The sequence below is a fragment of the Sphaeramia orbicularis genome, chromosome 24 (genome assembly GCF_902148855.1).
Source record: "Sphaeramia orbicularis chromosome 24, fSphaOr1.1, whole genome shotgun sequence".
NCBI classification, from domain to species: Eukaryota; Metazoa; Chordata; class Actinopteri; order Kurtiformes; family Apogonidae; genus Sphaeramia; species Sphaeramia orbicularis.
Genome location: NC_043979.1, coordinates 37,301,590 through 37,319,176, shown reverse-complemented (window position 1 = coordinate 37,319,176; position 17,587 = coordinate 37,301,590). Strand labels below are relative to the sequence as shown.

Below are 17,587 nucleotides of genomic sequence, written 5' to 3'. Positions count from 1 at the left end.
CCTGACTAAGGAAAATCAAATTTTCACTTTTGTGCAGTAATCTACACCTGGCTTTTCTGCCTCCGTCCATAATAATATACATTACAGCAAATTTGTGGAGTAAAATAATCTGGAGTTAGGTAAAAAAGAATGAAAGAGTTAAATTTCTGGAGTTCATTCTGTAAGTTTAACTCCAGCTTGTGTCTTTGATGGTGTCATTTTTCGGGGTACATTTACCAGGTGTTGAGGAGCATGACTGAACACCATAATGGGTGTTGATTTCTGGACAGAGCAACAGAGCAGACCAGTGTGCTCATGGAAGTCATATGAGGCATCGTATAAGTAGCAGTTTACTTCTGAAACAAGGCTATTTATTAGGCTGGAAGAAACTTTTCTATCAGCTCTGTCAGTGTCATAATGTGTATATTTCTGTTCGGACCAACTTGTTAACCAGCTGCTAAAATTAGCTCTTGGTGCAAACTTAGAACGTCGAACATGCTAATTTTAGCTCGACAGCTTCTTGCAGTGTAGTCTTAGGTAATTCATACAATTCATACAAGAGTTGAGAGCAAAGCTATTGAACAAATAGTAAGTGTCATGGTGCACTCCTGCGTTGCCACAGACCCCTCCCTCAGACTCATTATCAACTTCACCTGGTGGCACCTGTCACACCTGGAGCAGATCTGTATGAGGAGCCCTTATAAGCACCTCCTCTGCTCTGGTACGGCGCCAGATCATTGCTGCTGCTGTCATTGCTTCATACCGCCATAGACGTTCATCCCATTTCACTTCAGAGCCATAACCCGGATACCTGGAAAGCATTTCATGTAAGAGCACTTTATAAGCATCTATATAGCATGTGTTTGAGCACACTTTTCAAAAAAAAAAACAACAACAACTTGTCATTATATGGTGTTTTTCGAGAATTTCAGAGTTCACATAAAATGAATTCCAGGCGAGAGGTGTGTTTTAGTCTACATGAGATTAGTTTTTGTAACTCCCAGAAGAGTTAAATTTTAACTCCAGAAAAGAGTTAAAAGATCAACTCTCTGAAAAGAGTTACTTTAACCCTGCTCCAGAGTGTATTCCATGGTCTCACATGTACACTTAAATCGAGTTGATTTTAACTCGCATGGAGTTTATTCCAAAGACCAGAATTTGCTGTGATTATATAGACTAAATGTAATCTAAAATGAACATTTATTTGCAACATAGTACAGCAAACTATTACATGATTAAAAACAACTTAATTTTACCAAAAAAAGGTCTCTGTTTTGAATGTATGGGGTCGCCAGAAATTTGTGATGTTATAATGGGGTCACAAGCCAAAAAAGGTTGGGAACTACTGCATTAAGGCATAAGACTGTATATAAACTGCTTTTTTAAACTGTGCATTTTTACTGAAAACTGCTGAAGTGATAAAACTGGTTGTCCCTATAGATTTGACTCTTAACAGGACTGACTGACATACGATCGTTTTCCACCGCTTGCATTTGCTTCGTTCTTTTCGTCCAGCCTCTTTCTTCCTCTTATCTTCCATCTTTCTATCTTCACATCTCTGTTTTCACTCTTTGTCTCATCTGTCGTTATCTTCCCATTCCCTGTTGATCTCTAAAACAGTGTCATCCTCCTTTTGTCGTCTCTCAGATTCAGTCCACACCTCAGAGGTCAGAGGTCGTGGGGGGGGTGTTAACTCTCTCCAACAAACTACGACCCCACAGAGAGTCTTAAAGCCGGTTATCTCCTACTGTGAGCTCGCTGGTGTAAAATCGCTAACTCATACTGTCTACAGAATGCAATTACATCCGCAGAACACCAAGACATTTAAAGATATCGAAATGTCGTTATGCGATTAGTCTTTGATGTCAGTGTGTTTTCAGTCATGGGACTTGAGTGAGTGAGTCTTTGTCAATATTTTGGCTATGAAGTGACCATGTTGGCCAGATGGAGTGAGAGAAAATTTATGACTGCTGTTTCCTCTTCATGATTGTTTTGCTAAGTGCAGCTTTCCTGGTGAGCTGGAAAATATTACATTATATCTGATCTGCTTCATTTTAAAAAGCATTTTCTAACACACTCATTTTAGTTCAGGGGCCACGTACAGCACAAAGTGATCTCAACTGAGCCACACCAGTAAAACAGCATAATAATGTATAAATAATAACAATTTTAGCGGGGGAAAAAAGCCAAATTACATTATGAAAAGGTGAATAACCTGAACAAACATGTGCAACCTTAAATTTCCAATGAAAAATAAGTGCAATTTCAACAATATTATGCCTCATCTTATTTTTAACACAACTTACAGATGGCATTGGATCTATGTTATTGTTCAAATTCCACTTATTTGACAAATCTGACCAAAAATGAGTTTGACACCGTTGATTGTTAAAGTCTTCAGTGTAATTTTTTCTTTTCAAAAATTCAAATTGGAACTACATTTGACATCCTTGTTCTGACACATCTTGATAATATATTGCAGTAAAAACCCCATGAGATTTTCTGATTAAAAAAAGAGGGCTCAAAGTGATTGAACATTGGATGTCTTCCTATTTATTTTTTGGGTGTGGAACAAAAAAAAGGAAAGTAATGACAAGAATATTGTAGCGGTTATTTTTTAAAAATGTATTTCCGGATGTGTAAACAGCACTAAAATTGTGTTAAGTAGTACTTATGTATAATCGGATAAATTTCCTTTTTTGTTTTGATTGTTTTTTTGTTTTTTTTGATAATTTGCTTCATACATTTACTTTTTTGGTAGTTTTATTGTGATTATTATACAGTCACGGAAAAAAATAGGCAATTAGACCATCAAAAGTCATCAAAAACAATGGTTATGCAATCAAGTACTAACTCCTGTGTGTATCATGTGACTAAAACAGACAGAAAACAAAATATGGAATACCTAAAAACACTGTTTTTGGCAGTACAATGCCATAGCTATTGATGTAATTTTGGTTATTATCCAGAAAACTATGAAAAATGGCTAGATATCAGCTCTGAAATTAAACTCTTATGAGCTATTTTTGTTGTTATCATTATATTTGTCCAAACAAATGTACCTTTAGTTGTACCAGGCATTAAAATGAACAAGAAATTGAAGAAAACAAGGATGGTCTAATAATTTTTTCCGTGACTGGATATCTTTTTAGTATTGTTTGAACTGACAGTTACACACTAAACAGTTCATTTTTATACTTTATTACTATTTTCCAAAGTGCACCTGTTTTGTACTTAAAGTCTGTGAATGATAATCAAAATTCTGTTATTAGTCCTGGAAACATTATGGAAAAGTTTTATCAGCTCTGAAATTAAACTCTTATGAGCTATTTTTGTTGTTATCATTATATTTATCCAAACATATGTACCTTTAGTTGTACCAGGAATTAAAATGAACAAGAAATTGAAGAAAACAAGGGGTGGTCTAATAATTTTTTTCCGCAACTGTGTGTCTGAAAAAATAAAACACTCATTCATTCATTCATTCAAAGGCAGAATATAGATGAGTCTTGCTGCTAGTGCTACAAGTCGAAGATCCTCTGAATCAATCATATTACGACAAGCCTCTCTTTATTTAAGTGGATCTTTTTTTACACAAACATTACCTAAGGATGTTTTACATACGTAGTTCGGCCTTCTTTCCCAACCTCCTCTGAGATTTAAGCCTGGCTGTAGACGTAATTTGCCATCTGCATCACCCTCTTCTTTTCCATTAACTCCCTCCTCTTGCATTCTGTGTTTGGTTTAAGGGGTATAAATCTGCTCTGCTGGCTTTTGTGGAGTGATTTAGGAGACAGAGGGTCGTCTCTCCACTGGAGCCACCGGCCGTCTGCAGAGGTGCAGCCAAGAAGTAAATGAGAGAGGCAGATAAGAAGAAATACGGATCAAAGACGAATTCAGGATAAAAGTGAAAGCAGAAAAAGTGATAAAGTTAGAGAAAGGATCATGGGAAAACTCAGAAGGGGGGTGGGTGTGGGAGGGTGGGGGGGTTGGTCTAATCTTTCCACCAGTGCTAATCCTGAAATTAGATGGTTTGTGTTGTGTGCACTCGGAATCATTTAGCATTTTCTTGCATAAATGTGACAGTCTTAAAGGTGACAGGTTATGTACACCTCAACTACATTATGTCAGAGCAAAATATACTCTTAAAATACACTCACTCGCTTGGTTTTCCAGTTAAGAGATGTTGATGCTGGCCAGGAAATGGGATTTAACGGACCAGAAGTTTAGCTTCATGTCATGGGAAAAGAGCAACCTCTCTTTGGTTTATTCTGCTGCTACCTTAGCCTTCAGTAAATGTCATGCAAGAGTAAAGTCAATAAAACACAGCTTTATGAATAAGTTTAGAATCATGACCCATTTTCTTCTTATTTGAAGTATTAGACGTACAAACAAACAAGTTAGTCCATGAGGATTATTGGCGCTTCTGTGAAAACTAATGGATTGAATCAGGTTTAGTTTTAAGATGCTTTTAAGGAACATTGTTGTATACTTTTAGTACCTTTTAAAATAATGGTGGTGTTTTATATTTACATTCTTATTTTAATCTTTTATGTATTGCTTTAGAACGGACTTTTATTGTGTTTTATGTATATTTTTAGTGTGGATGTAAAGCTGTGATTTTTTTTTTTTTTAATGTAACTTCTGAACTTCTGCTGCTGTTGTCTTGGCCAGGACACTCTTGAAAAGGAGATTTTTTTGTTTTCAATTATCTTTATTAGATTTTATTGCATTTTTATCAAAACAAATGGCTCAGATCAACACCTGGTTTATATGAAAATAAAAATATGAAGGTGTTGGAAGATAAACAGAGTAAGAAAAACGTAGACTAATCCAAGATAAAGCAAATAGTACACAGGATAGACTTATAGTGAGGATAAAACAAAGATAATCAAACAGTGACAGGTGAGATCAGTAGTGATATTACTGTGAACAGGCACTAAAGATTTTCTTTCACTGATGAGGTTTGAAAGCATAGAAGTGACTGATGGGTTAGTGAAATGAAGATATGGAGTCCGAATTCTCATAAGAAAAAGAGATTTTTAATCTAATGAGCTTTTTTTCCTGGTTAAACAAGAATTGCTATTCCCCGCCTTTCTTTGAATAGATGTGTGTAAATCCTATTGTCAAAGGTTTTAAAAGTTGGATTATATGGCCTCTTGAATTTCATTTAGTCAAGTGGGGCGGCTCTTTCCTGTCTCCTGTCCTTCATCTTAATCTGAGTTTAGGTAATTAGTTTTACCTGAACTTGTGGCAGTTATTAATTCGTCTCAATGGTCTGAACTGACATTTAGTGCCTAATGGAGGAGTAAACATTAGTTAAAGAGGCTGCAAATGGAAAACACATATACATAGTCCAGTGTGACGAATATAGATGAGACTAAAGGCAATTAAAAGACTAGTCTAAAAGTAGAGGCCAGGTCAGGAGTTATTTGCTGATACAGTTCTCGCTCCCTGTGGCTTTATGTGTTTGGTAAATACAGCTCAGTGTCAAGTTTACCCAAGTCCATCGGTGATTGTGTTTACATGTGCTCCACCATCTCTGGGTTATGAGGTTTTTCCCAGTTTTGAACAATTTCCGAATTTGGCATTCACATGAGACACACAGAAATCTGGTTATTCTTATCCTGTATATATGATAAAAACTGTTATATTTGTTTATTTATTTATATGTTCGACTAAAGACTGGCATAGGTTAGCATTTCAATACTTTTTCCCATGTTTGTTGGAAGTTCAGGTTACATATTTAACAGTCTCAATACTGAAAAACATCTCTATTTAGACACTTTAATTGGCTACGATATGCCTCACTCAAGAACAACCTATACTAACAAATCTGCTCTTAAATGCCATTGCAGCATTTGCCTTTTTTTCATATTATTAATTCAGGTATGACTTCAATGTATGAGTGGTCTAGGCCTGTTTTAGGAGTCGTGCTATTAATTGGCCTTAATTCTGATGTATATTTTCCACTATATCGTTACTTTGAAACAATTTAATGCTTGAAAACCTCGTCCACAGCTGGTGGTGTAAGTTTCACCAGTCGCTTTTCCATTGACCCTCAAATTGCACAAATATAACTTGCATTTAAATATTTACTGAATGGAATGGTAAAATGGTAGAATGGAAAAACCACAATTTCGCCAAAAGACTCATTTTTTAATCAGAAGTTTTTGCATTGGTAAGAGGTGGTTTTTCCGGGCGTAGCGCAATTGGTATAACATGCAAAACTGCAATAGAAATACCTTTTTCCTCAACTAGAGTCACGTGAATAAAAAAAACGGATGCTGACAGACATTACAACAAGCAAAAAAGAAGAGTTTTAAAAGAAACATGGTGCGGTATGTGTGGACATATCAGGAAACTGAATAATTTTTTAATTTAGTACGGGATAGAGGGGTAATATATAATAATAATAAATATATCTGTAAATCAACATGATATTTTTCGTCCGTTGCCATGTTTATGGAATGACTTCTCATGTCATCTTGCGATAATAAATAATGAAATCATCATATTTGTGATTTAACGGAAAAAATGACATTATGCACGTCTGATTTTTCAACATTTAGTAAATATCGGTAAAGTTTTGCACAGATGTCCAATGGAAAAGCCATTACTGTCATGTTTCATGTTTGTTCATACAGTACTGTGCCAAAGTCTTTGGTTTGTTGTTTTTGCAGTGTTGAAATGAGCATACATATTTATTTCTCATTCTCATACGTGCATAGCCTTAAAAGACACACAAAAAACGGAACCAGCCTAAATGAGTTGTAAAGGTTAAAGTCACTATTTAGTGTGACCCCTGACCCCATGACAAGAAACAGCACAAATAATGAGAAACATCTGACATGTGTTGAATGAAACCTGATGTAAAACTCCAGAAAATTTCATATCATCTGAACAAAAGGGTTAAAGACATGTTAAGTGCAAAGGGAGGTCGCACTAAATATGATCACTTTGGTTTAAAGAAGCTGTTTTTAACTTTAAACTTTTGTATTTACTGCTGCACATACTTCACATATATCAAGATTGTACCTTAAAGGAGTGATATTTTGCTTTTTTAAACGGAATTCTGCATTTTAAGACATTTCCCTGTGGTCTGCATAAACTGTAAATGCTATGCTTGGGTCTGAATTCTTCCTTAATTCAACTCCACAGGTCCATCTTCAACCCTATTTGTGAGTAATGACACCAGAAAGGTAATTTTGAGCGCTGGCCCTTTAAATGCAAATGAGCCACCTCACGCTCCACCCCCTCCAGGTTGTTGACCGTGCTTCTTTGTCCCATTCAACCAATAACTGAACATTTTAGGTAACTGGCTTGAAGTTTGGACATATTTTCAGTTGTTACTACAACCGCTGGTGATGACAAACAATTATGTCGTACTCGGAGAAATGTTTGCTGGAAGTCTTGACCTTATATGTGCAAATGTCGTGACGTAACTAGTTATAGACGTAAAAAATTAAGCAAGAAATCCACTTGATTTTTGCCGGAATTAATATAAAGATAGTGTTGCAGCACCTAGAGGGTTCAAATTCAAACTTTTTGAACCATTAGGGTCCAAATACACAAATAAATGAACCAAAGACTAATAAAAGTGGGTTTAGCAAAATATGACCCCTTTAAAACAGAGACTGAGAAATTCCTCTGAGTGGTCATTGGAATTTTACTAAGCCAGCAAACATAATGTTGAACTGTAGGACTTTTGCATTGTTCTGCACTCAAAAGTTCAATTGCAAATATCCTCCTGAAACCCAGGAAAGTAAATATTTTTGGCTTTTTTACATTAAATATTTGTCTTGATTGGAAAAAGCATAATGCAACAGTTTTTCAGATACAATTTTTAATTTTATTTTTGTAATGGAATTTCCTTTGGAGTGGACAGGATTTTTTTTCTAAGTAAAGCTGTTAAACTCTTGTTCCCTACAGAGAACAAAAATGCATTGCTGGGTTTCAGGAGGATATAGAAATGTTCTTGCATGTGGCCCATTGAAGTCTTAACCTGCACAGGAACTTAACAGTGATCAGGAACTGGGACTGAACCATGTATTGAACATCAAAATGCTGTAAAATGAAGAAAGAACTACAGGGGTTGGACAAAATAATGGAAACACCTTAAAAAATCAACAAAATATAATTTAATATGGTGTAGGTCCGCCTTTTGCGGCAATTACAGCCTCAATTCTCCGAGGTATTGATTCATACAACTTGTGAATTGTTTCCAAAGGAATTTTAAGCCATTCTTCAGTTAGAATACCCTCCAACTCTTTTAGAGACGATGGCGGTGGAAATCGATGTCTTACTTGAATCTCTAAAACTGACCATAAATGCTCAATAATGTTGAGGTCTGGGGACTGTGCCGGCCATACGAGATGCTCAACTTCATTAGAATGTTCCTCATGCCATTCTTGAACAATTCTAGCTGTATGGATTGGGGCATTATCATCTTGAGGTGAAGGTGTTTCCATTATTTTGTCCAACCCCTGTATTCTCAAGTTTGATTTTTGATTTTTTATTTTAAAATGAACCAAACTGAATTAGGTCATATTACACAAACACCAGACAGAAAACAAAACACTTTTCCCTCTGTTTTTCCTGCTGTTGTTTTGTTTAGTAGATGTTATGTGACCTTCTTTTTGCAGCAGGTCTAAGTCTGTCTTTAGGTCATTGCGGCACACCATGTTGACCAAGCCGAGTCCAAAAAAATGCACAACTGGCAGTGAAACTTCAACATATTCTGTCTGGGAACTCACAGAAGGAATTTAGAGCAGCTAAGGCGACACTACCTATCAGTTTTTGGGTCAGTTCAGTTACAGTTCATTGAAATGATAAACTCATACTTGAATTCTTATAATACCAGCACATACCTCACACTTAATCCTCTATATACAGGTACCATATGAGAAAAAAATCCTACTTTCTTTCTCAGATGCTGGAATCAAAGTTGATATACATATCGATGACCCTCTGTAGAAAGAATATGAGATATAACAAGGTGAAAAGTTTAAACATTCCACATAAATGTCTGTATCTCAACTCAAAGATATGATAAACTTCATAATACATGTCATATCCTAGAAAAACAAAATGGCATGTTGAGAACAAACAAAGAGCTCAGGTTTTTTGTATTTCTGCTTGTGTTCAGATCAAACAAAATAAGACTTAACTTAATCATAAATGAGCTTTACAGGCTGTTTTGGTTACTTAAGACAGATTTATGACCATTTCTCTCTGCTCAGTCTATTTATGTTTATGGCAGCAGGAATATGAACAGATGCATCAAACTTTAAATTATCTTTTCATGTCATTTTTATGCTCTGTCTACACTAAGACGGATGTTTTCCTGAACGGAGATTTTCTGTCCATATGACCTACGTCTTATGAGATATCGCTGACCACATGATAAACACAAAAACAACTGCAAACTGGTACAAATGCTCAGACAAATCATAATTAGTGGTGTTCGACCTGTGGACAGTATGGTTAATACTGGACGTAGCCTAGCAGATGGAGAGGCTTTAATCTGTCATGATTTACTGTAGATCATACACTGATTTATACACCTGGATTTAATATTTCAGGTACAGCTTCATTACAGAAACCAGTAAAATACATGAGTAAAATGCTATCTTCTTAGAAAGCATTTTTAACCCTCAAAGACCTAAAAGAGATACCAGTGTTGAAATCATCTACTGTTTTAAAATGTTTAATAACTTTTGAATCCTACTGGATACTGGATTTACTCAAATAATTAAGGTAAAATGCAATTTCTCAGCTTTTCATGGTCATCAGATATGACCCATTTTGAAGTTCAGAGGCTCTGTAGTGAACATGGAAACACCGTCAAATGCCCGTCAAAAGCCATGTCATTTGTCAAGTGACAGTAGTTGTAGACACTTGTCTTTATGTTCAGTTATTGATATATTTTACTGAAAAATTTTCTTCAGTTTAATTTGTGCTGAGAAATGTATCCTTGAGTTTATACTGAGCTTTTATGAACATACAGTCATGGAAAAAAATTATTAGACCACCCTTGTTTTCTTCAAGTTCTTGTTCATTTTAATGCCTGGTACAACTAAAGGTATATTTGTTTGGAGAAATATAATGATAACTACAAAAAAAGCTCATAAGAGTTTAATTTCAGAGCTGAAATCTAGCCATTTTCCATGGTTTTCTTGATGATAACCAAAATCACTTCAGTTCTTACATCAGTAGCTATGGCATTGTACCGACAAAAACAGTGCTTTTAGGCATTCCATGTTTTCTTTTCTGTCTGTTTTAGTCACATGATACACACAGGAGTTAGTATTTGATTGCATAACCATTGTTTTTGATGACTTTTGAAGTTAATAATTTTTTCCGTGACTGTAAATTAAAAATTAAATATAGAACAACACCTGATTTTCATTCAAAAAAACTGTAAAATGCAGAGGGTAATATTATAATAAATGGTGATAAATAGAGAAAACATTTGGAAGCTGCCACAAAATAGTAGTCAGGGTTAAAAATCTCTGTTTCTGTGACCTAAAATACCATGGACAAGAGGCTGAGAAGCCAAAATTATACCAGAAATCTATGTCAAATCTCATTTAGTCAATAATGACCGTAATATTTACTTTTCATGGCATGGACCAAATTTCTGAAATATATAGCTGACATAAACATAGAAAATCAAAAAATGTCATCAGGAGTAAATCTCATCAGTGTCATTGCATGCTGCATGTACAGTTGCGGAAAAATTATTAGACCATCAAAAGTCATCAAAAACAGTGGTTATGCAATGAAATACTAACTCCTGTGTGTATCGTGAGTAAAACAGACAGAAAAGAAAACATGAAATGTCTAAAAGCACTGTTTTTGTCAGTACAATGCCATAGATGTTGATGTAATTTTGGTTATTATCAAGAAAACCATGGAAAATGGATAGATGTCAACTCTGAAATTAAACTCTTATGAGCTATTTTTGTTGTTATCATTATATTTGTCCAAACAAAGGTAGCTTTAGTTGTACCAGGCATTAAAATAAACAAGAAATTGAAGAAAACAAGGGTGGTCTAATAATTTTTTCCACGACTGTGTACTCTGCTTTTATGTAATTTGAAGTTGTGGTATTAAGCTTATTTAATTTTTTATGTTGTTAAATTGGTTTAAGTGGTAAAAGGATTAAAAATGATAACTTCATTTAAACCTTATTGCGATAAATAGGTTAATATTTTTATGTTATTAACCTCCTTTGTTTACCAAATAAGGACTGATATTGACTGGCATTCCCAACATTCCTTGCCCTCTTCCCCAAAATTCCACTAATGGACCAACACCTGACTCTGCTCCCTTCACCCCTTGACCACCACTGTCCCCAAGTCACTTCATAAACCTCCTCTGAACCCTGTCAAAATGTCATCATTTCTTCTTCTTCTTCTATATTTCACACTCTGAAAGTTAATTCATCTCCATAACCAGGTCTCTACTGTCTTTCCTAAGGTTAAAACATCTGATCCATTGATTCATAGAGTAAAGAAGAAGCAGTGACATTTTGACAGGGTTCAGAAGAGGTTTATGAGGTGACTTGGGGACAGTGGTGGTCAAGAGGTGAAGGGAGCAGAGTCAGGTGTTGGTCCATCAGTGGAATTTTGGGGAAGAGGGCAAGGAATGTTGGGAATGCCAGTCATGAGATAGATTTGGGAGGGTGGGGTCACTGCAGGTCTGGAGGTCAGCTGATAGTTCATGAACCAAATCTGACCAGGGAGCTTTAAAAAGGACAAAAATACATGTTTATGAGGACATGTGTGCTCTGCAATGAAGACCTTGACATTTGCATTCTCTTGAAAAGAACCTGGCACATTTAAGTGCACATTTAGGGATTAGATTGTGTACAGTTTATGATCCAGTACAATATTTAAATGAGGAGGTTATAATCTTTCAGGAAATTGCATCCACTATTTTAAATTTTCTTTCCCTGTGCACTGACTGGGCTCTTTTCATGTGTATTTTTGCCATGTTTTGGTATGTTTTTTTGTATTGTATTTTGGGTGGCTCCAACTCTATTGTTAAATAGGACCGAATAGCACCGTGACCACTTAGAGAACCACATTACATAAACCTTATGACATATTTCCCTGTGAAATTTGCAGGGTGGAGGCTGAAATAAAGGGTGCGGTGATGTTATTAATGTTTTGAGAGCTGTGATTAAATTTATCCTTATTACAGTTCGATGTAGAGTAAGATAATGCATACAAAACCTGATCAGGACAACAGCCTGCAAAGAAATGCACAAAATGACAGGGTATGTTTGTTTACTTGCAACTTGAGATTAATAAGTAAAGGTTTTAACAAGTCGAATATTCAAGATTTTTTAAAAGCATTATGAATTCAAGGTCTAGTTCAACTTGATACTAGGAAAAAGGTATGAAGATAAGACACAACAGCACTGACTGATGGGAGGCATTTAGTACATTTATTCCCAGATTTACCTTTAAAGGTGTTTTCTTGCAACCAGGGACCTTTTCTGTGAGGAGTTTGCATATTCTATCTGTTTTTTGCTCAGGTTCTCTTCAGACACTCCCGCTTCCTCCCACCATCCAAAGACACGCACTGATAGGTTAATTGGTCAACCTAAAAAAGTTGTCCATAGGTGTGAATGTGACAGTGATTGGTTGTTTGTCTCTATAGCCACTTTTACACCAAGATCCCGGAAAAAAGGTGAGATGGTGATTCCACCTTTTTTCCACCATTGACTGATTTCCTCAGCCAAGCCAAAGGAGTAACAGAGGTTCTACAGGCTGGACTTTTACACAGCAGACCAGAATCAAAGGGGTGGTGACCCAGCGCAGAGTATAGTGTGATGTATAACTTGTGCGTCGGAAATAGCCTGAGCATAGCGGTGTTCCCAACCTCTCCAGAGTCTTTCACCGTTCCGCAAATGCTAGCATGGATAGAGTCCTCCACCTGAAGTGGCAGCAGCTCACGAATCTCCCCGAACTGGCTCCCCAGTTCAACATCTTTCTGGTTGTGTTGATATGTTTGTTTACTGTACACAACCTGCACTCATTTTTAAATCCCCCCGGTGCAGGGGCACACACGCAATACGTCATCAAAATGACACCTTGGTTGCAGATCGAGAGGTGTTCCTTTTACATAGCGTTCCAGAATCTTGATTCCACCTTTATCTCTGTTAGTACCCCCAGAGGTGTTACAAAGCCGCGATAAAGGTAGGACCAAATGATCAAATGATCCCACCATTTTTTTTTACACCGGCGTCATTCTGTAAATAAAGGTGAAATATTCCTGTAACAGAAGTGCTGTGTAATAGAGGCTTATATGTCGGCCCTGCGATGAACTGGCGACTCGTCCAGGGTGTACCCTGCCTTTGCCCATAAGTAGATGGGATAGGCTCCAACACCTTTTGCGACCCTAGTGAGAATAAAGCAGGTTCAGCAGATGAATGAATGATAGAAAGGTGTTTTTGTTTTTCATCAAATTCTTTATTTTCAAGAGACTTCAAATGGGGCTGGGCAATATATGTAGTTAATTAGATTAATGCAGGTTTTCTTTTCTGACAATTGTAAAAAACAAAAACAAAAAGTAAGTTAAAAAAAAAAAAATGCATAAATTATTTTACTTTTCTAGCTCAGGTAAAAATCTAAATGTTACCTGTTTACTTATTGTAGTATGTAAATTATGAACGTTTCTCCAGTCAGATATAGCAGATAGTTTCAGTACATAAATTGATTGAAATTTCTTTTGGCCTCATCATTCATCTCAAGCATCAACCAAGCACTACATTTTCAACTTTTGAGCCAGATCTCATTAAATTTCTACTTTTTCATATTATTCGTAAGGGAACATGAACTGGAAAAAATACACTACTTCTATTTTCTTTTTTTTCCTTGTTTCATTTAGTGTTTTGGTTGACCCATACAAATGTTTCACAAAAATAAAAAATTTAAGACATAAAAGTTTAGATTTAACAGTTTTAATGACCCACAGAAAATCCATAATTAGCATTTAAAGGTAATACATCCCAAACACGTTCCTATCTTTGTTGTTTGTGTTCCTGCTGAACAGACTCCTGTCCTCTGCACTCATCTGTGACATCCTCCTCCATAAACTGTTACAAGTCGAAGCTCTCCTCCTAATAACCGTCCCTCCTCCCTCCTCTCCTCGAAGCCCACTCCCATTCTCTTTTTTTTGCCATTTTTTAGTGCATCCTTACAGTTTGTCCCAAGCAGAGTGTCTCCTCTGCGGTATCATCTTTCAGGGCTTTCCTGGAGGACTTGGGGCTGCTGGGAATGGAGCCTGACTTGTCCATTAGTTAGATTAGCAGCTCTGTGGGGAGGCTCTAGTTGCGTCTCTCCTGACCGAGACAGACAAAGCTCTGGTCCGCCTGCCATTGTACAGCTGTCATTCAGAGCTCGTCCCTGCCAGAAAAAAACTCTGAGATCCACTGATAAGACACTGTGAGTCTGGCTGTGTAATGTCTACCTGTTAACAAATGTGACTGTAAAACTGTACTTTTTAATCCTACATGGTATCATCGGTTTTCTAATAGTATTCAGTGTTTGTGCACATGCTACTCATCCTGATTACCATCTTGACAACAGAACCAAATCAGATAACCATACAACAGAAAATAGTGTCACTTATCAACAACCTCTAAAATATCTATTTATGGAAGTTTAAATGGGAGCAGCACACATCCCATTTTAGGATGTAACAGTGTCCCAGAGGATGAATCACTTATTGTAAAACCAGATTGTTTGGTTGATGTTCCCATTAACAGTAACTGTGCAAGTTCTCATTTGCCCTGGTCATCGTTCATCCTTAGTAGGTTTTGAAGTTCAACTGGACTGGTTTTGTGCTTAAAAATGTTTCATCTTGGCCTTTGCATCTTTACTAGCTAGGCGTACCATTCTCTTCAAATGGAAAGACTCATCAGCTCCAACACATGATCAATGGATCAGAGACATCATGGTTAACGTAAAGTTAGAAAAAAATGAGGTGCGCCTTAAATAACTCTATCAATAAATTTTACAAAATATGGGAGCCTCTTTTAGACTGCGTGAATATGTTGCCTGGCCTGGAACTTTAAATACATTTTGGGTGTTTATATTGTTATTGACCTGTTTTGTTTATTTATCTATTTTCTTTTTTTTTTTTAACAGTACCAAAATCCATTGTCTTGACTGTGTTTTTATGCATGTCTTTTATGTATTGCCTTGTTTTTGTTTTTTTCTCCTTGGGTTCTGTTTGTTTATTATGTCCGGTGTCAATCTCTGTATCATGAATACATTACTTGAAATTATAAATGTTATACTTGTTAAATGAAAAGTTCTATAAATGTTGAAAAGTTCTATAAATAAAGTAAAAAAAAAAAAAAAAAGTGTCATCTCTTATCCAAGAGACAAGAACAAAACCAGTCCAGTTGATCTTTGAAAACTACTATGGCTGAACATTAGTGGTTACCTGTATTTTTTTTTTTTAAAGGAATAGTCTGACACTGGGGCGCCGCTACCAGTGGTGGACCCCATGGAAGGTAAATGTTGTAGGCCCTACAGAAACAAAATTATCTGTAAGTCTGTCATCGGAGGGGGGGTATGTGTGTGTGTGTGAACATACTGTAACAACTGGAGGTATAGGGGTGCATTTCCTAAATACCGTAACAACTTCAACAGGCATGAAAAAAGTAAAACTTAACGTTGAACATCCAACTCCTGGCTTCTGTGCCTCTCTTTTACTGCGGAGCTTACACAACATTATCACAACTTCTAACTTATATCCACTGGGCCCCCTGGAAATGCTGGGCCCCATGAATTTGTCATGTTTACCCCCACTTTACAGCGCCCACAGGTCTGACATACACAAAATGTACAACAATTCTACAATGGGCGACCGTGGCTCAGGAGGTTGAACGGGTCGTCCAATAACTGAAAGGTCAGCGGTTTGAATCCTGCTCTGTCCTAGTCATGTGCCATTGTGTCCTTGGGCAAGACATTTCACCCACCTTGCCTCCAGTGCTGCTACTCACACTGGTGTATGAATGCGTATGAATGTTTGTGGTTGGAGGGGCCGTTGAGGTGGATAGGCTGGTGGCATTTGGTGGTGATAGGGGGCGTGATTTGGATCAAATTTTCAGGAAATGTTGATACTGGCACAAGGAACAAATGATTAAATTTTGGTAGTGATCGGGGGAGGGACTGTTCTGCCTTGGCGGAGGTCTGTGCTCTCCGAATGCTTTTCTGGTTATAATTAATTTAGATGAGAGGGTTGATCTGTTTGTCTGTACATTAAATATATAATACTTGTGGCTAGTTAGCTTTGCACAATGATTGAAAATAGTTGGGAAGACCTAGCTTGGCTTAACCTCCTAAGATCCAGCTATGGGTTTTCTATCCATGTTTGTAGACAAGAGTTTCACAGCTATAGATAGATAGATAGATAGATAGATAGATAGATAGATAGATAGATAGATAGATAGATAGATAGAACTGTCCACCGCAAAGGATATCCCATACATTTTTTTAAAATGCGTCTGAAAAAACTGTTGCATCGTGTTTCCAATACAGGCAATTATTTAATTAAATGAAGCCAAAACTTGTGCTTTCCTGGGTCTCAGGAGGTTAACTGCACAGCTAGCAAGTATTGCTGAGAATTATGCAAATTGACATAAGTGTCAATTTAAAACTTTATTCTATAAGTTTATAAAGTTGCAGTTCATGTTCAAGATTGTAAAGAAATGTGTAGTTTTGGGTCAAATGGCTGAATGGACTGCATCTCGTCATATGTAATACAGAATGGGATGAAAATCAAATCAACAAAATGTTTTTGACTTTAAAATGCAGTGATGTGACAAATGTTAAAAAAAGACACCCAGATTTGCTTTCTTTGCCTTTTTATTGTCTTTCATTAATACCTGTCAGTGCTCTTATCTAATGCAGTAAAAAAAAAACACCAACATATATCATAAATGCATCTCACAAAATTTCCAACTATTCCTTTAAAATAGAGAAGTGACCTGTTAGGAGCCCGTGTGTGCACTTATAGATCTGCAGTATTTATAAAACTCTTAAGTGTTTCTTCTTTCTGCCTGTTTTTCAGTCTCTGCAGAAAAATGGGCAAATCTCCAGCATGACCAGTCTGAACGGACACTCCGAGGACAACACGCTGGCTGAAGGTGTGTGTATATGTTTGTCTTGTGCATACTGTTTATTTACAGTGTGTGTTTGGTCTGCGGGGCAGGTTGGTGCAGCAGTGTTTGTGTGCGTTTGTGTCTGGGATTCTCTACTGTTTCTCCAGTGGTGGAAGAAGGTAAGCTGGTTTGTGTGGGGTCGTTTTTTCAGCCTGTTTGTTTCAGTGGGCGTGCAGATTCTTGTCTGCAGATGTTTCGTGGCTTTTTTAGATCCACTTGATCCTGAAGTAATCCTTTTGTCAACACATGGGGGGGCTTTTCCAATTGGAGCCACACCCACCCACATAGTCAGGTTTGTGCAAATGTCACCTTACATATATGATCTATTTTTAAGCTTTTGCAGAAATATCACATTCACATCCAATGCACTCACTCTGTCCAAGGTTATAATAGTTTTGGATTTTTTATTATAGTTTTATT

At 36.7% G+C, this 17,587-nt stretch overlaps 1 protein-coding gene across 1 annotated transcript in view; it reads left to right on the top strand.

Moving 5' to 3' along the window:
• Positions 1 to 17,587, top strand: part of akap12b (A kinase (PRKA) anchor protein 12b) — an 84,206-nt gene that overhangs the window by 36,685 nt on the left and 29,934 nt on the right. Inside the window, 1 exon segment of the mRNA XM_030129335.1 lies at positions 17,077 to 17,152. Coding sequence (XP_029985195.1) covers positions 17,077 to 17,152 — 76 coding nt within the window.